The 25,085-nt window shown below is 38.3% G+C and overlaps 2 protein-coding genes across 5 annotated transcripts in view; one reads left to right on the top strand and one right to left on the bottom strand.

The window, feature by feature from the left end:
- The window catches only part of LOC110443656 (mucin-5AC-like), a 46,731-nt gene extending 42,881 nt beyond the window's left edge, over positions 1-3,850 (bottom strand). For all 3 annotated transcript variants that reach the window (XM_021488009.1, XM_021488012.1, XM_021488010.1), the window contains exon 1: positions 3,596-3,850. In XM_021488009.1, coding sequence (XP_021343684.1) covers positions 3,596-3,679 — 84 coding nt within the window. In that variant the 5' untranslated portion in view covers positions 3,680-3,850. The remainder of the gene's footprint in view (positions 1-3,595) is intronic.
- Positions 3,851-14,382: 10,532 nt separating this feature from the next.
- LOC110443690 (L-threonine ammonia-lyase-like) overlaps positions 14,383-25,085 on the top strand; it is a 22,050-nt gene continuing 11,347 nt past the window's right edge. Inside the window, exons 1-9 of one of the 2 annotated variants that reach the window (XM_021488065.1) lie at positions 14,383-14,474; positions 16,244-16,435; positions 16,584-16,654; positions 17,221-17,266; positions 17,959-18,144; positions 18,889-18,944; positions 19,346-19,508; positions 22,220-22,310; positions 23,842-23,883. In XM_021488065.1, the coding sequence (XP_021343740.1) occupies positions 14,469-14,474; positions 16,244-16,435; positions 16,584-16,654; positions 17,221-17,266; positions 17,959-18,144; positions 18,889-18,944; positions 19,346-19,508; positions 22,220-22,310; positions 23,842-23,883 (853 nt within the window). In that variant the 5' untranslated portion in view covers positions 14,383-14,468. The remainder of the gene's footprint in view (positions 14,475-16,243; positions 16,436-16,583; positions 16,655-17,220; positions 17,267-17,958; positions 18,145-18,888; positions 18,945-19,345; positions 19,509-22,219; positions 22,311-23,841; positions 23,884-25,085) is intronic. The other variant, XM_021488066.1, reaches the window with a different exon arrangement.

Here is a 25,085-nt window from a genome sequence, read left to right as displayed (position 1 = left end):
AACAAACTCTGATCGGAAGTCTAAGAAGGCTGCCTGGCAGTTGTGTTTTATTTCATATCCATATACAAAGTGATATAGCATAACAAGGACCCCAAGAATTGAGGTCCTTGTTGTTCAATATCACTTTATTAAACAGGAACCTGTCAGAGAGTTTTAGTGACAGCAAACTTTGACCCAAAATCCAAGATGGCCAACTGGCAGCCATCTTAATATTGTTCTTCAAATCTACGTACAAAATAATGGTGCACTTTATATATAAGGACCAAAAAGGAACCTGGGAACAAATTTGTGAAAGATCTGTCTTATACTGTAGGAGAAATAGTGACACGGATGAACAGATATACACCTACAGAACACAGAAAAAAGGAAATGTAAAAAGCATGTCATCTGATAACGGTGGGATAAAAACAAAGTACTGTGAACCAATATAAACATAACGAGTGTGGCATTTGAGGGATAGCATGGTTTGATATTTTGATAAAGTTATTTTGTGTGGTATAGAATTTGAATGTCATGCTCTATTCATAGTAACAGTGATGGACAGGCGAACACCGTTACAATATATAACAAAAGTGCACTTTCCCTGTACTTTACCCTTTGTATTTTCCCAATTAAGCACTGGTCAGGTGCATTTTCCCAAAATAACTATAAAATATTCTTTAGTCAGCTAAAAATATGTCTGTAGGTCTGAGACGACCTACCTACAACCCTGCAATGAAGAATATAACCCTAACTATATACCTATATATACCTAACACCTACAAATGTACAAGCCAAAAAACCAAGACATGTACAGTTCCTACAGTATTATTATTATTGTAATATAAGAGCAGCCATTTCAGGAAACATTGTATATATGATGAAGTCAAATCAGTTCATATACATATGACATACCAAAGTGTGCTAATGCTTTTGGATATGAAGAACAGTATTTCTGTAGGGCTGTCATCGTGGATTTTCTCTCAAAGTACAGGAGAGATCTTTCTTAAACTATATCTTCATATATATATATAAGATCTAGACGGAATACAGCTAAATCAGACATGCATATACTTCATAGCATATTTTATTACTAATTAGAATTAGATAAAAAAATCTGTGAAATGTAAAAGACACTGACTTTCCCTGAAAATTTGTCTATGTAGGGTTTAATGCCCTCAGGACAGCCAAGATCAAATAATGACGGATTTCCTGAAGAAATGTGGTGTGGAGACTCAACTATACAGCAATAGCCTATATAGCTAGGTCACAGTGACCTATATACAATTTGTACTTTAAGTGTACGTGGTTAAGGTCTTATTTTTGTCTTCTGGAAGTGCAACATACATATATAATTACTGTACTATCATTAACATTGTACAGTACATATATATCTGAAGGATTTTGCACAGCTCTGGTGTGAGCATATTATCAAATTATTAATTGTACTGTGTTTGGAATGAACAAATAAAATTCAGGAATGTGCAATTCCCTGTGTCCATGTCACCGCAAATACCACTGTAGATTCCCTGTCAGGGCTAGTTAAAAACTTCATTATTTACAATGCTAATATATTGGCCAGTCTAGTAGGATATGTCAAAATCTAGTTGTGCCTGTGGGTTAATATATACTCTAAATAATAAATAGTACACCCCTGTGTTGAGATTATGTCATACTGGTATTAATATGTGATGTTCTTTTTATTAGTAGTAATTACAGCTTAAAAAAGCCAACAAATGGCGGGTTGTGATTTGTATTCTTCTCAAACCTTTTTGATAAGCTTTTTGATGATAAGGATACAGACCTAATTATATACAGTCAGATTAGACACAGTGACCTTGATATAGCTCATAACACTTTTTAAATTATCCAGGCATCCCAGACAAGTTTGCACTATGTGCACTTTGATAATTCATATGGTACCCATTATGTACAATAAATCACAAGATAACCAGCCACATTAAAAGTAAGGGTGGGTATATATTGCCATCTTTTTTCCAATACTGTGATATGTTACGATAATTTATCCAATATTGTGATTATTGTGGTATATTTTGTTGAACATGGAAAATATCTCTTTTAAAAACTGAATAAAATATACTGTAACTGTAACAGATGCATGCAAACATATATATACATCATTTAAAAGCAATATTTTCCAAGAACTTACTCAAAATAATCCAATACTTGGAATCTAGTCTTGTTTTTTTTTTATTAAAACTATCTCTGTATTTGTGTGGGTTTTGTCCTGTACTGTTTCGTTCGATGCTGCCATGCTGTCGAAAAATTTGAATATGACATATAGTATATATACGTACCAAGCACAGAGACAGTAACTGGCAAAAGTTCTTGATTTTGTATTCATGTATTCTGCTTTTTGTTACGACATATTCCGAAATGTCCATACTGTCTCACACTTGCCGGGTATTCAATTTGAATTTCGACATTGCCTGGACTTGTTTACACAACCCTCTTATCAATACTAAAATGGTTACAGGTAGGTTGTGTGGTCATGCTGGTAATATGATGGACTTAAGAGACAACAGTGTTATAAATATATAAAAGTTGACATTTTATATTCTGATATTTGAAAATCCTACCGCGATAAACCATCAATGGCAACAAAATCACAATAGGATGTACCAGCTATTTAGGATAATGTTAACCTCAGCTCTATTTAAAAGTGTGTGACTACTTGCGGTCACAATCATCATACTTCAATCTAATACAAAGGGCCATAACTCTCTAAAAACTAATGTAGCATACTCTCTTTTATCAAATGTACATTTTGAAACGATTCCCACTACATCCACTTAATCCAAGATGATTTGGTAGGAAACTGTTCAACTAGATGTGGTCACAAGCTTCACACTTGCTGACAGTGGCAGGCAAATCTTAAGTGCAAATTTAGGGCCATAACTCTCTTAAAAATAATAATAATAATTTCTCTCCCTCTCTCTGTCTCTCTCTCTATATATATACAACTTTATAAGATTTCCAAATATCAAGCAATGGCCCCTGAAAAAAAGTTACATGCACACTGATCAATGCTGTGACAGGACATTTCACACCAAACCTGGCTGTGTATAGGCCTAGTGCCTGTGAAGAAGTAAAGCCAGAGCCTTTACTAAAAGCCATGTTTATTATAAAGTGGGCATGACATACATCTGGATCTATTTGCCAATTTAATCATGTAAGAAGGGCATGGTATCCGTGAAACTATATTAAGGATGATCGTTCATGAACATCCATATATATAGACAGATGTTAGTAAGGTAGATCTATAGCACAGTTATTAGTTTCGTTTCATACAAACGTTGCTGTAGCATTAATGTGTTGATCAGGTTACACTATTATATCGTTTATTAGATGTACCAGTCGAGTACTTAAACAATAACGATATTGTTTTTTTACCCCAATATTTGAACAAATACTGACATTTTTAGTATAGCAACTTTTTCTTGCACTTATCTGTTCCATGTTGTGACCATCTGCTTCAATGGGATACACTGTCGTCATAAAGTACAGTATATCGCATGGCAATAGCTCCGTCATTCACGCATAAACACGTGTAACATAATAAAGAATCTTACAAATATCTAATCCCATTTTGTACCTGTTCTTTTTCGTCCGTATCTCCCAGTTTTTTCTTCAACTTTCCTGCAATGTTTATACCGATTTTGCGTCCCTTGGAGTACATCTCTCACTTTGGGGCGATCCAAGATATCAATAATCATCAATTTTCTTCATATCGACCCTATGGCATGTTGCAGGTTTGCAGAAAATAACTTCAGAACGTACATGCACTAATCAAAACAATTTGGCGTTAGTTTAGAAAGTTTTCGACAGTTCGGCCATGACAGTTCCACCGGATACTGCCCAAGTCACGTGACATTTTTTTCTCTTCTTACTATGTCTATAGCCTGTTTCCAAAATGTAGACCACCCAGTCACATTCCTTACATATTTTCATTTAATGTTCTCATTTTGGTTAATTATTAAAGTTATCATGCTTTAAGGTCTTCGATATTTATAACTACAGACATTTCAACAAAAATGTTATTTCTCCAAAATGTGCTGTTGACAAAACTCTGATAAAACAAGTTCTTAGTATAACGGATACATGTTATTCGAAACAAACTATTTTTCATAATAATACTTTTTTTTCAGTTGGATGTCAAAGTGTTTGAAATACAACACGCATAGAATAATGCCAACAATGGAAACTCCAGGTTTTTGTTTCTCATTCCGTAAAATATGTGCAGTGTTAATATCCAAGTATGTCCTAGATCTAGTCTATAATAACCGCGCGGATTAACGTTATACATGTATATTCTAATTCATTGGGGTTACATTTCTTTAAACCTGCAAATTAATATGAAGGAGAAAAAAATCTGCCATACATACTCACGAAATTTTCATTTCCAGTGCTCTAACATAAAAATATATAAACCACTCTATAATAAAACCCAGACTCAGATGGCATTCCACCCACGTCTTGGTCGACTCACGACGTAATCTTTATTATGACGTCATAATTGTAACCCCCATTTGGGGATAATACCACCGCGGACACCGCCCTCCCTCCTTTGAAGATGCAAATTCTAAATCACTAAACTAATTGAATGTTCAATTCTTATATCTTAATCTAATTTTCTGCGAACTTGTATAAAATGCTAGAGCATTGAACGTCTTTCAATTGGCATTCATAGTTAATATAAATGCCAGACGGAACGTGAGTTCAGCATGAAGTGCTAGAGCGTTTCATAGATTTTCTCTCCAGTTGACATTCATATTCAGACTAGATCTATATATCTACCACTATACATGACATTGCCACTCCTACCCTACACAATTCAGATGACATCATGTATACAATGTAGTCGAATCAAGTTTCACAGTAAAACGTTGTGTTCTACTTCATCTAGTCACACGGTAAACATATGACTTCATGTCTTATATCTCATCGTAAAGACGTCATGTTCCATCGGGGTATCGAGTAAAAAGCATCATGTAACATCAAGTCACACAGTGAACGTGTCAATTAACATCTAGTCACATAGTAAAAGTGTCACGTAATATCTAGTCACACAGTAAAAGTGTCACGTAACATCTAGTCACACAGTAAAAGTGTCACGTAACATCTAGTCACACAGTAAAAGTGTCAATCAACATTTAGTCTCACTTTTAAAGTATCATGTAACATTATAATATCTAGTCACATAGTAAAAGTGTCACGTAATATCTAGTCACACAGTAAAAGTGTCACGTAATATCTAGTCACATAGTCAGTGTCATGTAACATTATAACATCTAGTCACACAGTTAAAGTATCGTGCTACATCTAGTCACATAGTAAAAGGAGGATGCTTAATCTATTAACTCGGCAATAATTCAACCGATCTAGCGTCTTATTCATTCGACACAGAAAACCACGGGATCCTGTTTAACAAGCTAAGAACCTTTGGTTGACAAGGTTTAGTTTTTCATTGACACTTGACTGTCGGAATCGAAAGGGAGGGAAACATATCTAGATATCTCAGGATATTAGTAGTGATGATAGAATAGCAAAGACAGGTCATGGACAGGGACGTTCTCAGGATATTAGTAGTGATGATAGAATAGCAAAGACAGGTCATGGACAGGGACGTTCTCAGGATATTAGTAGTGATGATAGAATAGCAAAGACAGGTCATGGACAGGGACGTTCTCAGGATATTAGTAGTGATGATAGAATAGCAAAGACAGGTCATGGACAGGGACGTTCTCAGGATATTAGTAGTGATGATAGAATAGCAAAGACAGGTCATGGACAGGGACGTTCTCAGGATATTAGTAGTGATGATAGAATAGCAAAGACAGGTCATGGACAGGGACGTTCTCAGGATATTAGTAGTGATGATAGAATAGCAAAGACAGGTCATGGACAGGGACGTTCTCAGGATATTAGTGGTGATGATAGAATAGCAAAGACAGGTCATGGACAGGGACGTGGAAGGGAAATGGTTAAGTCAGAATTGTATGGAATGTTTTATAATATGTGACATGATATTTTGCTATAATATGATACATTTTGGTTCTCCCTGCCCCATCCCACTTAGCTTGATTCTGTTTTTCGTATTATTCGATCATATTTTTTTGCTTTTAAGTCATTTCTATTGACAATTTAAAATAAGTTGACTTCCGTAGAGGACGTTGCTAATTTGTGACATTTTGCCAAATCCATTTGCATGGTGATATGCAATTAACTAGATAAAGTATCATAGTGCAGCAAGGTATTAGACACGGAACTAGCGTACAAGGTATAAGACACGGAACTAGCGTACAAGGTATTAGACACGGGACTAGCGTACAAGGTATTATACACGGGACTAGCGTACAAGGTATTAGACACGGGACTAGCGTACAAGGTATTAGACACGGGAGTAGCGTACAATGTATTAGACACAGGAGGAATAGCGTACAAGGTATTAGACACGGGACTAGCGTTCAATGTATTAGACACGGGACTAGCGTACACGGTATTAGACACGGGACTAGCGTACAAGGTATTAGACACGGGAGTAGCGTACAATGTATTAGACACAGGAGGAATAGCGTACAAGGTATTAGACACGGGACTAGCGTACGAGGTATTAGACAAGGGACTAGCGAACAAGGTATTAGACACATGACTAGCGTACAAGGTATTAGACACGGGACTAGCGTACAACGTATTAGACACGGAACTAGCGTACACGGTATTAGACACGGGACTAGCGTACAACGTATTATACACGGAACTAGCGTACAAGGTATTAGACACGGGACTAGCGTACAATGTATTAGACCTAGCGTACACGGTATTAGACACGGGACTAGCGTACAACGTATTATACTCGGAACTAGCGTACAAGGTATTAGACACGGGAGTAGCGTACAAGATATTAGACACAGGACTAGCGTACAATGTATTATACACGGGTCTAGCGTACAAGGTATTAGACACGGGAGTAGCGTACAAGGTATTAGACACAGGACTAGCGTACACGGTATTCGACACGGGACTAGCGTACAACGTATTATACTCGGAACTAGCGTACAAGGTATTAGACAGGGGACTAGCGTACAAGGTATTAGACAAGGAACTAGCGTACACGGTATTAGACACGGGACTGGCGTACAACGTATTATACACGGAACTAGCCTACAAGGGATTAGACACGGGACTAGCGTACAAGGTATTAGATACGGGACTAGCGTACAAGGTATTAGACACGGAACTAGCGTACACGGAATTAGACACGGGACTAGCGTACAACGTAGTATACACGGAACTAGCGTACAAGGTATTAGACACGGGCCTAGCGTACAAGGTATTAGACACGGGAGTAGCGTACAAGATATTAGACACAGGACTAGCGTACAATGTATTATACACGGGACTATTAGACACGGGACTAGCGTACAAGGGATTAGACACAGGAGGACTAGCGTACAATGTATTAGACACGGGAATAGCGTACAATGTATTATACACGGGACGAGCGTACAAGGTATTAGACACGGGACTAGCATACAAGGTATTAGACACAGGACTAGCGTACACGGTATTCGACACGGGACTAGCGTACAAGGTATTAGAAATGGTAGCATACAAGGTATTAGACACGGGACTAGCGCACAAGGTATTAGACACGGGACTAGCGTGCAAGGTATTAGACACGGGACTAGCGTACGAGGTATAAGACAAGGGACTAGCGAACAAGGTATTAGACACGTGACTAGCGTACAACGTATTAGACACGGAACTAGCGTACACGGAATTAGACACGGGACTAGCGTACAACGTATTAGACACGGAACTAGCGTACAAGGTATTAGACTCGGGACTAGCGTACAATGTATTAGACACGGGAATAGCGTACAATGTATTATACACGGGACGAGCGTACAAGGTATTAGACACGGGACTAGCGTACAATGTATTAGACAGGGGACTAGCGTACAATGCATTAGACACGGGACTAGCGTACAATGTATTATACACGGGACTAGCGTACAAGGAATTAGACACGGGACTAGCGTACAAGGTATTAGACACGGGACTAGCGTAAAATGTATTAGACAGGGGACTAGCGTACAAGGCATTAGACACGGGACTAGCGTACAAGGTATTAGACACAGGACTAGCGTACACGGTATTCGACACGGGACTAGCGTACAAGGTATTATACACTGGACTAGCGTACAGTGTATTATACACGGGACTAGCGTACAAGGTATTAGACACGGGAGTAGCGTACAAGGTATTAGACACAGGACTAGCGTACAATGTATTATACACGGGACTAGCGTACAAGGTATGTGCAAGGTATTAGACACGGGAATAGCGTACAATGTATTCTACACGGGACTAGCGTACGAGGTATTAGACATATGACTAGCCTACAAGGTATTAGACAAGGAACTAGCGTACACGGTATTAGACACGGAACTAGCGTACAAGGGATTAGACACGGGACGAGCGTACAAGGTATTACTAGCGTACAAGGTGTTAGACATGGGACTAGTACAAGGTATTAGACAAGGAACTAGCGTACACGGTATTAGACACGGGACTAACGTACAAGGTATTAGACACGGGACTAGCGTACAAGGTATTAGACATATGACTAGCGTACAAGGTATTAGACACGGGACTAGCGTACAAGGTATGGTATTAGACACGGGACTAGCGTACAGGGTATTAGACACGGGACTAGCGTACTAGGTATTAGACATATGACTAGCGTACAAGGGATTAGACACGGAACTAGCGTACAAGGTATTAGTCACGGGACTAGCGTACGAGGTATTAGACATATGACTAGCGTACAATGTATTAGACACGGGAATAGCGGACAATGTATTATACACGGGACTATTAGACACGGGAGTAGCGTACAAGGTATTAGACACAGGACTAGCGTACACGGTATTCGACACGGGACTAGCGTACAAGGTATTAGACACAGGAGGACTAGCGTACAATGTATTAGACACGGGAATAGCGTACAATGTATTATACACGGGACTATTAGACACGGGACTAGCGTACAAGGTATTAGACACGGGACTAGCGTGCAAAGTATTAGACACGGGACTAGCGTTCAAGGTATTTGACACGTGACTAGCGTACACGATATAAGACACGGGACTAGCGTACAAGGTATTAGACAAAGGAGGACTAGCGTACAAGGTATTAGACACGGGACTAGCGTACAAGGTATTAGACACGGGACTAGCGTTCAAGGAATTTGACACGTGACTAGCGTACACGATATAAGACACGGGACTAGCGTACAAAGTATTAGACACGGGACTAGCGTGCAAGTTATTAGACACGGGACTAGCGTACAAAGTATTAGACACGGGACTAGCGTGCAAGGAATTAGACACGGGACTAGCGTACAATGTATTATACGCGGGACTAGCGTACACGGTATTAGACACGGGCCTAGCGTACAAGGTATTAGACACAGGAGGACTAGCGTACAAGGCATTAGACACGGGACTAGCGTACAATGTATTAGACACGGGACTAGCGTACACTATACTAGAAACGGGTCTAGCGTACAAGGTATTAGTAGCGTACAAGGTATTAGACACGGGGCTAGCGTACAAGGTATTAGACACAGGACTAGTGTACAAGGTATTAGACACGGGACTAGCGGACAAGGGATTTGACACGGGACTAGCGTACACTATACTATACACGGGACTAGCGTACAAGGTATTTGACACGGGACTAGCGTACACTATACTAGACACGGGTCTAGCGTACAAGGTATTAGACACGGGACTAGCGTACAAGGTTTTAGACACAGGAAGACTAACGTACAAGGTATTAGACACAGGAGGACTAGCGTACAAGGTATTAGACACGGGAAGACTAACGTACAAGGTATTAGACACAGGAGGACGAGCGTACAAGGTATTAGACACGGAACTAGCGTACAAGGTGTGAGACACGGGACTAGCGTGCAAGGCATTAGACACGGGGCTAGCGTACAAGGTATTTGACACGTGACTAGCGTACAAGGTATTAGACAGGAAGACTAGCGTACAAGGTATTAGACACGGAACTAGCGTACAAGGTGTGAGACACGGGACTAGCGTGCAAGGCATTAGACACGGGGCTAGCGTACAAGGGATTAGACACGGGACTAGCGTACAAGATATTTGACACGGGACTAGCGTGCAAGGTGTTAGACATGGGACTAGCGTGCAAGGTATTAGAAACGGGACTAGCGTGCAAGGTATTAGAAACGGGACTAGCGTACAAGGGATTTGACACGGGACTAGCGTACACTATACTAGACACGGGACTAGCGTACAAGGAATTAGACACGGGACTAGCGTTCAAGGTATTAGACACGGGACTAACGAGCAAGGTATTAGACACGGGACTAGCTTACAAGGTATTTGACATGTGACTAGCGTACCACGGGACTAGCGTACAAGGTATTTGACACGTGACTAGCGTACAAGGTATTAGACAGGAAGACTAGCGTACAAGGTATTAGACAGGAAGACTAGCGTACAAGGTATTAGACAAGGAACTAGCGTACACGGTATTAGACACGGGACTAGCGTTCAAGGTATTAGACACGGGACTAACGTGCAAGGTATTAGACACGGGACTAGCGTACAAGGTATTTGACATGTGACTAGCGTACACGATATTAGACATGGGACTAGCGTTCAAGGTATTAGACACAGGAGGACTAGCGTACAAGGTATTAGACACGGGACTAGCGTGCAAGGTACTAGACACGGGACTAGCATACAAGGTATTTGACACGGGACTAGCGTGCAAGGTACTAGACACGGGACTAGCATACAAGGTATTGGCCAGGGGACTAGCGTACAATGTATTATACACGGGTATTAGACACGGAACTAGCGTACAAGGAATTAGACACGGGACTAGCGTCCAAGGTATTAGACAGGGACTAGCGTACAAGGTATTAGACAGGGGACTAGCGTACAAGGTATTAGCCACGGGACTAGCGTACAAGGTATTTGACACGGGACTAGCGTACACGATACTAGACACGGGTCTAGCGTACAAGGTATTAGACACGGGACTAGCGTACAAGGTATTAGACACGGGACTAGCGTACACGGTATCAGACACGGGACTAGCGTACAATGTATTATACACGGGACTAGCGTACACGGTGTTAGACACGGGACTAGCGTGCACGGTATTAGACACGGGACTAGCGTACACGGTATCAGACACGGGACTAGCGTATATGGTATTAGAAAAGAGACTAACAGTTCTGTATAATAAGCAGTCGAACAACTCCATCATTAAAAGCCACGAGTTATGCCTACACAACATACGTCAATGGCCATCGCTGTCCTGGCTAATGTTCAACACCACTGGTAACTCTTACTGGAAGCAGCGCACTTTCACAATACACTGTATATAGAGAAACATATTTACAATATAATATATAGTAATTGTAGTGTTCGTAGTCGGCAGTACACAGTACTGTTTCATAATAAATGCACATTTGTATCAAGGAGGACAAATATTGTTATTAATTATTCTGTATTCTGATAAAAGTACAAAGTTTCTTCAGTGTTTTTATATAAGTAGTATGAATTAATTCATATTACATTTGTGGTCATCCAAAAATAGTTATCTATATATAAAATTATATACCCAGACAGTGACGGACACCCAAGCAAGGAATGGAACTCGTCACCAATTTGCTGACTGTTACAGTGTGGACATTTTCTTTCATTATAATCTATATCATGCCATCTGCTGGTTTCAACAATAAATTTGTGATTGGTAGAAAATATAACTCTATCTTTATCACTTAAAATATCTAAGTAATTTTCAAAATGACTATTATTTTTTAAAAATCCTATAACATGTAGCTTTTGATGAAGTGTGTACATCACTCTGCCATTTCTGTAAATATTGGTCGTGCAATCTTTGTTTAATAACATCCCTTAGTCATGTGATATTACATTCTGTAGTATATTGAACATTCCATAAGTAACCACATTCATTTAAAATACGTTTAATAAAGCTTATATATGGAACCGATTTAACATCAACATTATGATGATGGCAAAGACGTTTATACAATATAATATTAATTGTATTTTCGTTAGAATGAGTCAATTGTGACCAATATGTTATTATTCTTATTTTTACTATTATTTCAAGTGGGCTAGTACCTAGTTCTCCATATACCATATAATTAGGAGTGCTACTTTTTAGCCCTAGTAATAATTTACAAAACTTTAAATGTACACGTTCAATTACCTTAAGGTCAGTAAGACCCCAAACTTCACAACCATACAACAGTATGGGTTTTACAATCTTGTAAAATAAATCATATATACAATGAACTGATAAGTTATGTAGTCTACCGTTCTTTATAAAGTCATACATTGCTAAAGTAGCCTTTTGAACATTGTTTTTGTTTTGTTTTGTTTCATTAAATGAACCAGTACGACTAAATGCCGTACCCAAATAGTTAAAATTGTCCGCTAACTCTATCACTTCATTATTAAATAAAAGTACATTTCCATTGTTTTTACGTCCTTTACTAAATACTATACATTTTTTTCTATACTAACCTTTAATTTCCACTGTTTACAGTATTCACTGAATACATTTAATTGTAGTTGCAAGTCAACTGGACAGTCTGAGAAAAGTAGTGTATCATCAGCATAGAGTAAAATAAAAAGCTTTATGTAAACATGTAAATCTTTTTCTTTAGTACTAAGGTTTGTCAAACACGGAACGTTATTTTGGACCATAAACTCTTCGAGATCGTTCAGGTACAGACTAAATAAAAAAGGAAATAGGTTTTCTCCTTGTCTCAAACCATTTTCACATGGAAAATAATCAGAACATTAACCATTAAAAGATATATTTGACTTAATGACGATTTATCCTTGAGACAGAGACTGTTACTGCTGAACATCTGCAAACTTCGGAAAACGTGTACATCCCAATGTGCATTACGGACAGGTATAGCTCCGCGTGCAACCACAAATATTATCTTAGTTTGAAGACAATGAAGGAAACTATGAAAATAAGTTCAAGGCATTCCGACCAGAAGAAAACAATGGTGCCAATATGATCCAGTGTACACAGGGAAACACTTGTTTATGAATTTTCGAAGCATCTTAACTAAATAAAAAAAAGTCCTTGACTTGAAAAGCATCCCTCCACGACAATTCCTGCAATACAATCTACACCAGCACGGAAGTGCCATAGCATGTTATTCTGCTGCTAGAAATATTCTTCATTAAGCGAAAGTGAAGGTAAGACCAATGAGAGATGCACCCATACTACACTTAAGAGTGGTTAGGTGTCTAGTTAACAACAACACACACACTCTTTTTCAATATTGGTTTACATTTTAATTACCCGGTCTGACATGAAAAAGTGATTTTCTGCGTTATAATCCGACATTAAGACTATCAACAAAAACAGTTGATGAGTTTTGTTTTAGAATTGCTATAAATTAAACTTTATACATTAAAGCACGGAATTAGATGTTATCTAAGTCCGTGATTAAAGCGACAAATGGGATGATATGCGACCTCAGGAAAAGTGGATCGCTAGAATTCAAAAATCTAGAATCTAACCAAACAGCAATGGCGCAATGCAGTCATGTGTTTTTCATGTTATTGACAAGAAAACAACTGAAATATGGAAATGGTGTGAGTAAGTGGATGGCGAACAATTTAACAGATCTATTGAGATTTCTAACTTGCGCTCATGTATGCCACATACATTGGGCTGCTTTCAGTTAATATATGAATGATAAATTCACAGGAAGTGCGCTTCATGTTAATCTAACACTTTCTGTATATATCAATATAATAGAATGGAAATTTCTTTGAATTCAGCACTTATTAATTCATATTAAACGTATCGTCTTGTATGCATACATTCTATTATGTATAGATAGTAGTGATGGGGTGGTCATAACCAGTGGGTCTAATTGTCTTCCTACATAATTATATGGTAATAAAGGAACCTGTTTATAAGTGATACTTTATATACCTTTTACTCCATTGGTATATTGTATATTCCTGCAAGCATCTGATAATTAAATGTATCTATTTTATATATTTTTTTATGATTTATGGTATAAAACAATAAATTCAATCAAACATTTATCAAAGATAGTTTTACACTACCACACACTTTTGGTTAATCGGACATTTAGGCAAAATGAATAAAAAATACACTGGAAAAATAAAGAGTTTTAACGATTCACAACAGAGACACATAAAGCTAACAAGTCTTCGTGACGTCAGCTACAGATCCAAATGATAGCTCTACTATGATTGGTCGAAGTGTCAGGGGTGTGTGCACTCTCCGTAAATTCGATTGGCTAACGGCAAATGTGAAGTTCGATCACAAAAGGTGTGTTATTGTTTACGTTTGTTTCAGGGTCAGTTAAACAAGAACTCAGATCGATGATGGTGAGTATGGATAAAAGAAAAAATCCTTAGGTTATTGGCGTACATATTTGGATTATTCATATATGCATTCGTAAACTTTGTCGTGGAAAAGCCATTCAGTAATGTAGCAAATTCCGTTTATGTTGCTGTTGCAGGGTCACCCCTACTGTTATGCTATTCTGTATCCGGTTCTGTTTACGACGAATTTAGTGTATGCTCTTTACATAGGTGATGCATGTGTTTCTAGTTTGTTTATTCATTTGGTAAAATGACTGATACCATAATGCGTTAACCGTTCAAGGTGAATCTGAAGGTGAATATATAACGATGAAGGCGCATGTCACCAGTAACGTTAGTCTGTTACTGTAGTGTTGGCCCAATATAAACAGACTATTGGACTATTGTACAGTTGTATACATATACACTCATTCGGAAGTTGGTTGCAGTTAAAATCGTTGATATCTTGGGGAACAGTAAATCCACCCATGCTTATAAAGGATAAAATAATAAAAATATCCATTGAAAATGTCCAAAGGAGAGCGACTAAGCTGCATGGTCCCTGGTATCAAAGACCTATCCTATCCTGAAAGACTTAAGGCTTTTGGGCTACCCACTATGGAGCACAGGAGACTTAGGTCATTCATGGTGCAAGCTTTCAAGTTGATAAATAGGATAGATAACATCAAAGATGTGACTTTATAAATATCAATGTAACAAGAACAACCAGAGGTCACAACCAGAAACTAGAAAAACTAAGGTATGGAAGTAATCTGCGTCGCCACTCGTTCAAGTTAAGAATTGCAAATAACTAGAATGGTCTCTCTGATCAAGTGGTATATGCCCCATTCCTGTTTTCTTTTAAGACCATGAAGGTTAAATAAACACTGGGAAAATCATCCCAATAAGTTTGAACCAAGCTTCTACTAATTAGCTGGGGAAATACATATTAGGCTTCCCTAATTCCAATTTAAATTTAGCATTTTTTAACCCATAAAACCTTTTAATATCTATACTTTCAAGTATAGTTCATTGACAGGTCTGAAACTAATCAGTCACAATATGTGTATACTTAATAAATAGTAAAATAACCTCTTTTTCGGAGACTTGTGATTTATACAGGCCTGTTAGACCTTTTTAATAACTGAATACCTGTATTTCAAATGAAATTAGGATGCAACTTTTTTACAACCTACTTCACATGTACATGAATTTCACTAGTATTGAGACATAATGTCTGCTCTAATGCCTCCAAATGCAACCGGAAGTGGAGTGGACTGTATTAAGAAGCACCTTAAGAAGCGACTAGACACTTACAATGATGTCAATGCAATGTACCAAAAGCAGTATATACTATATACCCTAGCTAGCTAGGTTACTATTGATTTTCCAGGTCAAATGAATGTCTGAAGGAGTTACCGTTCCTAACTCAGGGACTGCTGATTTCATTAACAAATTAGTGATCTAATTCAAACTGAATAGATAATGTATCACTGCACACAATTGGTCATATACTTAAATGTGCATGTATTGGAATCTTATCACTCTGATCTTAGTGATTGATTTTTGAATAACTTTAGTAGGAAATATAACCTCATCTGGTATGACATCACAGTATCTATGTTAATTCTGTAGGAGGAACAAAATATAAAACTACATAATCATGATGATCGTTTATATGATATATTTGTCAATACATCATTTTATTATTTATGATCACATACTTAGACAGCAATCTAATTCTGTGTTATGATCTAACATTTTAATGCTCCTATATACGATGTGTTTACTAGGCTTCATCATCTTTGGATGGGGAGCCTGCAACCCAGGTTGACAAAGAGGAGCCCAAGTTTATGAGGCAGATGAGCATGTCGAATCTGAAGGATGAATTTTGTGACCCAGATAATCCAAAAAAGATACAGTTTGAAGACATCAGTGCTGCTGCCTACAAAATAAGAGATGGCGTCATGAAGACTCCTTGCACAGTAGGTAGTTGATGTAATTTTGTTGAACACTGAAAGACAATAATGTTTTGATTGTATTGAATATAATTAGATAATGGAAACTTTGGTATTGAGCTAAAAAGTAACATACCCAGTATGCAATTAATAAATATATTTTCCTAATTTTCAGCGGTCTCGGTTATCTGGACTTTTGGGTGTTGACCTATTCTTTAAAAAAGAATTTCTACAGTTTACTGGCAGGTAAAATATTAATCCTGAATCATCAAGAATCTAAATAAGGTCCTAAAGTAACTGTATTGATAAAGTTTTGTCTCACCCTGAACAGGTGTATCCACACTTTTCTCGGTTTGAGATATCCTTGTCTCACCCTAGGGTTGAGGGTTTCCCCTATTAATGACCCTGCATTTAGCCTTTACCGTTAACAGTACATTATGTATATGATAAACAATGAGTGAACAGGGTAAGAGAAAAAGAATCACTCACCCCCCACCCCCTTGGGGGTAGAGATAGTGAAATCTCAACCATTAAGGAAAGATTCATAAGTCGCCAAACACTCGGCAAAGCCTTGTGTTTGGCAATTTAAGAATCTTCCCCCCTTTGGTTGAGATTCCCCTATGTCGCCCCCAAGGGAGTGAAAGAATATTTTTTTATCACTTATCTGTAAATGAGAAAAAAAATCTCATTGTCATTTATTTTAGATTCTCTTCTTCCCCCATGGAAAAAATGATGTGTACAGGAAAAACAGAAAATAGATGTTTAATAATTCATAGTATGTGTGTGATTTCTACAACTTCTTTTCTTGACAGTTTCAAGGAAAGAGGTGCAAGATATACATTGATGATGCTGAATAAGGTAGGGAGACTTGTTACATCCCAGACCCTGTGGTAACAGACATTGAAATGTATGTTTCAATAGGTTAACCATTGTCAAAATGTAGTATTTTGATGGCTTGATTATTATTTGAAAAGATGGAAGTCAAGGCCTGTGTATGATATTATAGGAGGCACAGTAGTTTAGTGGTAGGATGCCGGGCTCGTGACCAAAGGGTTGCGGGTTCGAGTCACGGCATGGCACTGTGTTGTATCATTGAGCAAGATACTTTACTCCGCTTGCTCCAGTCTACCCAGCTGTATATGGTTACGTGGTTGGGCAGCGCTAGAATTGTTGAATATTAGCTGTGAGTGCCGAAATGGCAGCTCCGGCTGTATGCTCCCCAGGGAGTTGAAAAGAAAGATATTGGCTGGTTGCAAAGGTCCTATAACCACAAATGATAATTTGTGAACCGCTTTGAGACGACCTACAAACTAGTTTGTGATAAAGCAGTATATAAGAACCTCGAACTATTATCATTATTTTATCATTATTTTTTTTTTTTTTAAATTTTCACCGACTAATGTTTATCATGTACAGAAAGTATTCAATAAATGTGATGAAGTCAAATACTAGTAAACAATTTCAACTCCAGTACAGACATATCATTCAAATTAACAAGTTATTTAACATTATAAATGTGAAATCAATTAATTTCTTCCTTATCCATCCAGGAGCAGAAAGAAGGTGGAGTAGTGGCAGCTAGTGCTGGCAACCATGCCCTAGCACTCTGTTACCATGGCAAGGAACTCAACATCAGTATTACCGTGGTGATGCCCAAAATAGCCCCGTTGATGAAGGTGCAGGCTTGTCGGTCCTATGGTGCCAATGTCATTGTTACAGGGAAGGATATCTCAGAGGTAAAATGGTACTTCCTATTAAATCAGATCTGTTTTAGAAAAGTAACATTATTTCTGTTATCATTTTCCCCCCACACCTAATAGGTTTATTACCATTTTTATAGTAGAGAAAATATGACTTTGTCATCCCCTTGTTAGGGCAAGACAGTTCATATTTGTTCCATGTCAACATTAAATGGAATCAATATCATTTCAATGGTTTGGTCTGATATTACAAAGATCCCCATTGGATTTGTAAAATAGGGATGTTGACCAAGTCAAGATTATGACCAATTTGTGATGTGGGCAAAGGGAGACAATCCCAATGATTAAATGTTTTCCAATTAAATTTTCCTGAGTAATAAATAAGCACAAAGGGAGTATGAATTCATTTTGCATATACTTTTTCTTACAAGAATGCATTAGAATGATTTGAAATATTTGAAACTTTCAACTCAATTTATAAAAAAAACCTAGAAATTCCTTAAAACTCATTTGAAAGTATATAGATCTAGTGGTATATTGTTGAAACCGTGCAGTTCATTTATCGGAATAATAATGGTTTCCATTTGTCTTATGGTATGAATCAAAGTTCATGAATAAATCTTGATTGAGTTCTTCTGAAATACAGGATTATACATGTATTTGAACCAAGTATTTGAACCAACAAAAAGTTAAGCTTATAGTTCATATCACACGTTTTATATTTATGATAAAAAGATGAGTAATCTTTTAAGTTATTAAGTATATTTTTTGCGCTTTTAGTCAAGAGAACATGCTATGAAGTTGGGAAAGCAGCATGGACTGATATACATAAATGGGTTTGTACAAACACATTGTTTATGTTACATTTTAATGTTTGTCCTGATAAAAAGGAAAATAATATTATGTTTGCAAGTTTGTCATCAGATCTTGCATTCCATTTTCAAGATTGGAAAATATTCCTGTAAAAAGTGAAAGAATTGAAAATTAATGACTTTACATTAAATGTCTAGAAATGTCTAAGTTCAAATAATTTGTAATAAATATTTTTTTTCATCTTCTGAAAAATAAGTTTTCTTATGTTGTCAAGTATCAGTTAAGTGTATGAAATAAAGAATGTTGATTACACATGTTATATGAATATACTGAATGAGATGATGGGTGTAAATCACACACGTTACTGGGTATATAAGTACATTGAGATGAACATTGTGGATTATTTGTGATACATTTTCATCAGATATGACCACCCACACATACTGGCAGGGCAGGGGACGGTAGGACTGGAAATTCTGGAGCAAGTTCCTGACCTTGATGCCTGCATCATCCCTGTGGGAGGTGCTGGACTCATTGCCGGTGCTGCGTTGGCCATTAAAAGTCTCAAGCCAGCAGTCCAGATTATTGTAAGTGTCTCAAGCCGATGGGTGATTGACAGATTATCATGTCACAAGCCATCATCATAGGTGTCTCAACCATTGGTCCAGATCCGTATACATTTTATAGACAGGTCAAGGTGATTGTAGAACAGGCTATACAGAAATTACCTTGTAGTCATCTTCTAGTCAGAGATACGTACATGTATATCTTAATGTACAAACATTAAACTAATAGTACATTTTAAACATGAAATATAATGATACCAGAGGAGTGAATACTGTAGAGGAGTTGATTATAAGCCATATGCATTTTTAATATATATTTGGCGGCCAAACATTACACAGAAATTAGTCCATCAAACTAGTCCAGATTATCATATGTGTCTCAATCTCTGGTCCAGATGATCATCCGTGTCTCAATCTCCGGTCAGGTTATCATACGTGTCTCAATCTCCGGTCCTGATTATCATACGTGTCTTAAGCTCCGGTCAGGTTATCATACGTGTCTCAATCTCCGGTCAGGTTATCATACGTGTCTCAATCTCCGGTCAGGTTATCATACGTGTCTCAATCTCCAGTCCTGATTATCCTACGTGTCTCAATCTCCGGTCCAGGTTATCATACATGTCTCAATCTCTGGTCCAGTTTATCATACGTGTCTCAATCTCCAGTCAGGTTATCATACGTGTCTTAAGCTTCGGTCAGGTTATCATACGTGTCTCAATCTCCGGTCAGGTTATCATATGTGTCTCAAGCTCTGGTCAGGTTATCATATGTGTCTCAATCTCCGGTCAGGTTATCATACGCGTCTCAATCTCTGATCCAGATTATCATACGTGTTTCAATCTTCAGTCAGTTTATCATACGTGTCTCAATCTCTGGTCCAGATTATCATACATGTCTCAATCTCCGGTCCAGATTATTATAAGTGTCTCAATCTCCGGTCAGGTTATCATACGTGTCTCAATCTCCGGTCAGGTTATCATACGTGTCTCAAGCTCCGGTCAGGTTATCATACGTGTCTCAATCTCCGGTCAGGTTATCATACGTGTCTCAAGCTCCGGTCAGGTTATCATACGTGTCTCAATCTCCGGTCAGGTTATCATACGTGTCTCAAGCTCCGGTCAGGTTATCATACGTGTCTCAATCTCCGGTCAGGTTATCATACGTGTCTTAAGCTCCGGTCAGGTTATCATACGTGTCTCAATCTCCGGTCAGGTTATCATATGTGTCTTAAGCTCCGGTCAGGTTATCATACGTGTCTCAATCTCCGGTCAGGTTATCATATGTGTCTCAAGCTCCGGTCAGGTTATCATACGTGTCTCAATCTCCGGTCAGGTTATCATACGTGTCTCAATCTCTGATCCAGATTATCATACGTGTTTCAATCTTCGGTCAGGTTATCATACGTGTCTCAATCTCTGGTCCAGATTATCATACATGTCTCAATCTCCAGTCCAGATTATTATAAGTGTCTCAATCTCCGGTCAGGTTATCATACGTGTCTCAATCTCCGGTCCAGATTATCATACGTGTCTCAATCTCTGGTCCAGATTATCATACGTGTCTCAATCTCCGGTCAGGTTATCATACGTGTCTCAATCTCTGGTCCAGTTTATCATACGTGTCTCAATCTCCGGTCAGGTTATCTTACGTGTCTCAATCTCCGGTCCAGATTATCATACATGTCTCAATCTCCGGTCAGGTTAATCTTAATTAAAGCACAAGTCCAGGTTATGGTATTTTATCAAGCTTCAAGTACAAAATGTGATGCGTCATATGAATATGACATTCATTGTAAGGTAAGTGTATGTTATCTTCCTCAGAAAACCATTGTCAGCCTCAGTTTAGCCTCAAGCAACGACGGTTTCCTTGTGGCGGCAATGTGCCATTACTTTCACATGATTGTCATACATTCCTGTAAGACATCAACATGAAGGCTGTTGTAGTTTGCAAATCGTTTGAGAGTCTTACCAGTGTAGCACCTGATACAGATGCAAATGCCTTTTAAAGATTATGAACTTGTCATTGACCTAACCTACTTGTCATTGACCTAACTTAATTGTCCTTGACCTAACCTACTTGTCATTGACCTAACTTAATTGTCCTTGACCTAACTTACTTGTCATTGACCTAACTTACTTGTCCTTGACATAACCTACTTGTCAATGACCTAACTTAATTGTCCTTGACCTAACCTACTAGTCATTGACCTAACTTACTTGTCCTTGACCTAACCTACTTGTCATTGACCTAACTTAATTGTCCTTGACCTAACCTACTTGTCATTGACCTAACTTAATTGTCCTTGACCTAACCTACTTGTCATTGACGTAACCTACTTGTCATTGACCTAACCTACTAGTTATGGACCTAACCTACTAGTCATTGACCTAACCTACTTGTCATTGACCTAACTTACTTGTTCTTGAGCTTACTTACTTGTCCTTGAACTTGCCTACTTGTCATTGACCTAACTTATTTGTCCTTGACCTAACTTACTTGTCCTTGAACTTACCTACTTGTCATTGACCTAACCTTCTTGTCATTGACCTAACCTACTAGTTATTGACCTAACCTACTTGTCCTTGACCTAACCTACTAGTTATTGACCTAACCTACTTGTCCTTGACGTAACCAACTAGTCATTGACCTAACATTATTGTCCTTGACCTAGTTTACCTGTCCTTGACTTAATTATAGAAAGCTTGTCACTTACTACTGTGTGTTCTTTACAGGGAGTGGAGTCCGAGACCTGTCCTAGTTTTTCTGCAGCTATGAAGGCAGGCAAGCCAGTGTACACCAATGCAACCTCAACGTTGGCAGACGGTAAGAGACAGTTACAAAGATTTTGATTATGTTGGATTTTTTTATCTGAATCTAGTCTCCAATTTGATTAGTTAGGGCCCTGCATCAGAGATGCTGAATGGTGCCTTATTTCAATCACAGTGTCCATCATATCTCCGCCAGTCTGTCCACACTTTCATTTCCAGCAATTACCCTTCTGTATCTCAGAATTCAAAAGTCCAAACTTGCTGAAATTTCTGAACTGTTTCATGTAGGCTGGCAGCAGGGGTTTAACAAGTTTAAAAGAATAAGGTCAAGGTCACTATTACTAAAAATAGAATAGGGGTATATACTACGAAAAATACAATGTATTGCCGTTTAGGATGTATTATGCGTATTCTGGAATCCAAGATGGCTGCTGTGCTTTCTGCTTGGCAGGTATGGGGGATAGATGCAGCAGTGTTTGACTTTCTGTGAATTAGTGAGGGTGATATTCTAAGGTATCTAGATGGTGTAGCACTTTGTCGTGATTGTCACCTGTTCATGCCTTTTGGCTGATTTATTGAGGTTGTGCATGATTTCCATCAGTTGTGCGCTTGCGATTTACTTTTATTTCAATGATTTTCTTAGTAGCTCTGTCCTTTTTTTGATATCCTTACACAGCTTGTCAAAAGTACATTCTACTTTCCTTCTCAACTGATATTTATGAAACTTGGTACACATTAATAGTAATCTACATAGTTCATACCCAATACTCCAGGGGTTACGCTCACTTTCACTCTGTGCACTCCTGGAATATGTCATAGAAAAATTGAAGGCATGCAGCTAGCTATTTGATCGGTCTCAGGTAAAAAAAACCTGACCAACCGTTAGGCGGATACCTGTCCTTTGAGGATTACAGAGGAGTGACGCTCGACTTCAAAGCCAGTCAGTTTTACTGTTACATGACTGACAGGGTCTTTTGATGTACATCAAAGGATCAAACTCGTCTTCTCGTCTCACCTACAAAGTGATGTACACTGCGCCTTGAGTTTGCAGTGACCTATGCCAGGGTTGTAGAGAGCGAAATTGAGCATTACCCCTGAAGTATCATGGATGGTCATAGTTCATAGTTGTGTGCTTGTGATTTGTTTTGGATTATCATTATTTCAATAGCAGTCATGACCCTTTCTGATTCCCATTTAAAAACTTTGTCGAAATTCAATCCTGCACTATCCCCATAATGAAAAGCGATTTAAAAGTTTTCCTTCAGAGGGTTGAGAATATTAGTTAGCCTGAGAATAACAGTTCATTTTAACTTAATTTGATATAAAATATCATTGTTTAATCATTACAATATTAATAAATGTATACCTAGTATTTTGCAAACACTATCTAATAACAGATAAGTGAAACAGGGCACTTGCCTATGTTATACAAAGCCCAAAATAAAACAAGTTCTGTAATTGTGTACATTTTAATTATGAAATTATTACAAATAAGAACATGAAGAAGCAAATGAAAGAGTCTGACTCTAATAGCTTATTAAAGATACCTGTAGAAACATAATACCTTGATGGTTCTGACTGGACAGGTACTCGGAGAGCAGAAAAAACTATCTCAACGCTGGCCGATGGTAAGGCTTGGATTTAACCCTTTGTATGGGACACTGACTTGCATTTTGTTCACAGACTCAGTGTTAATATTGATTGAGTGACAATATTGTATTGCATAGCTCTCTGTGATAACTTCTGAAATATTTGTGGGTAACCTCACATTAGCTCACAAATTGTCCTGTATTGTCCCACGGCCACAAATTGTCCTGTATTGACCCACGGCCACAAATTGTCCTGTATTGACCCACGGCCACAAATTGTCCTGTATTGACCCACGGCCACAAATTGTCCTGTATTGACCGATGGAAGATGCATGGCTGGCTATTTTCTGTAAGGGTCCCTGGGAGACAACATGCTTTACACTGTAAGGTCCCAAGGGAGACAACTTAACAGCTCAACACAACTTGCTATTTGTTGAAAGATCTTTGTGACAACTTGCTTTTCCTTGTAATGTCCCAAAGACACGACTAACTGTTTCTTGTAAGGTTTTAGAGACAACTTGCCATTCCTTTTAAAGACTTACTTTTCCTAAGGTCCCTTACAGATAACTTGCTGTGTTCTACAAGGCCCTTGGGGGCAACTTGCTATTTCCTCTGAGGCCCTTAAGGGAAAACATTTCTTACTCTTGTAAGGTCTTAGAGGCAAATTGCTATTCCTTTTAAGGTCTCTTAAAGACAACATGCTGTTGGTATTACCAATGGTTGTCAGGTCCTTAGAAACAACTTGCTGCATCCTGCAAATTCTTTGAGGGCAACTTGCTATTCCATGTAAGATTCTTTATGGACTTTGTACGGTCCTTTTGACAAAACCAGGTATTCCCTAAAAGCTTATTTTTTTGACATCAGGCTAATCCAAAAAAGGTTCATTGACACGGTATGCTCATGCCATACCGTGGCGTCCGTCGTCCGTCCATCCGTCGTCCGTCCGTCAACAATTTCTTTAAACGACTTCTTCTTCTTAACCACTGATTGGAATTTAACTAAATTTGACTGGAAGCATCCTTAGGTGGTGGGGAATCAAAATTGTACAAATGGTGGGGCTGACCCCCCAGGGGGCTGAAGGGTGGGGCAAAAAGGGGGCAATTTGGCTATATTGCTTTAAGCGACTTCTTCTCTAGAACTAAGAGATGGATATCAACCATATTTGACTGGAAGCATCCCTAGGTGGTGGTGATTCAAAATTGTACAAATGGTGGAGCTGACCCCCCAGGGGGCTGAGGGGC

The sequence above is a fragment of the Mizuhopecten yessoensis genome, unplaced genomic scaffold (genome assembly GCF_002113885.1).
Source record: "Mizuhopecten yessoensis strain PY_sf001 unplaced genomic scaffold, ASM211388v2 scaffold716357, whole genome shotgun sequence".
NCBI classification, from domain to species: Eukaryota; Metazoa; Mollusca; class Bivalvia; order Pectinida; family Pectinidae; genus Mizuhopecten; species Mizuhopecten yessoensis.
Note: the sequence above shows the minus strand (reverse complement) of the source record. Positions and strands in the feature narration are given on the sequence as shown.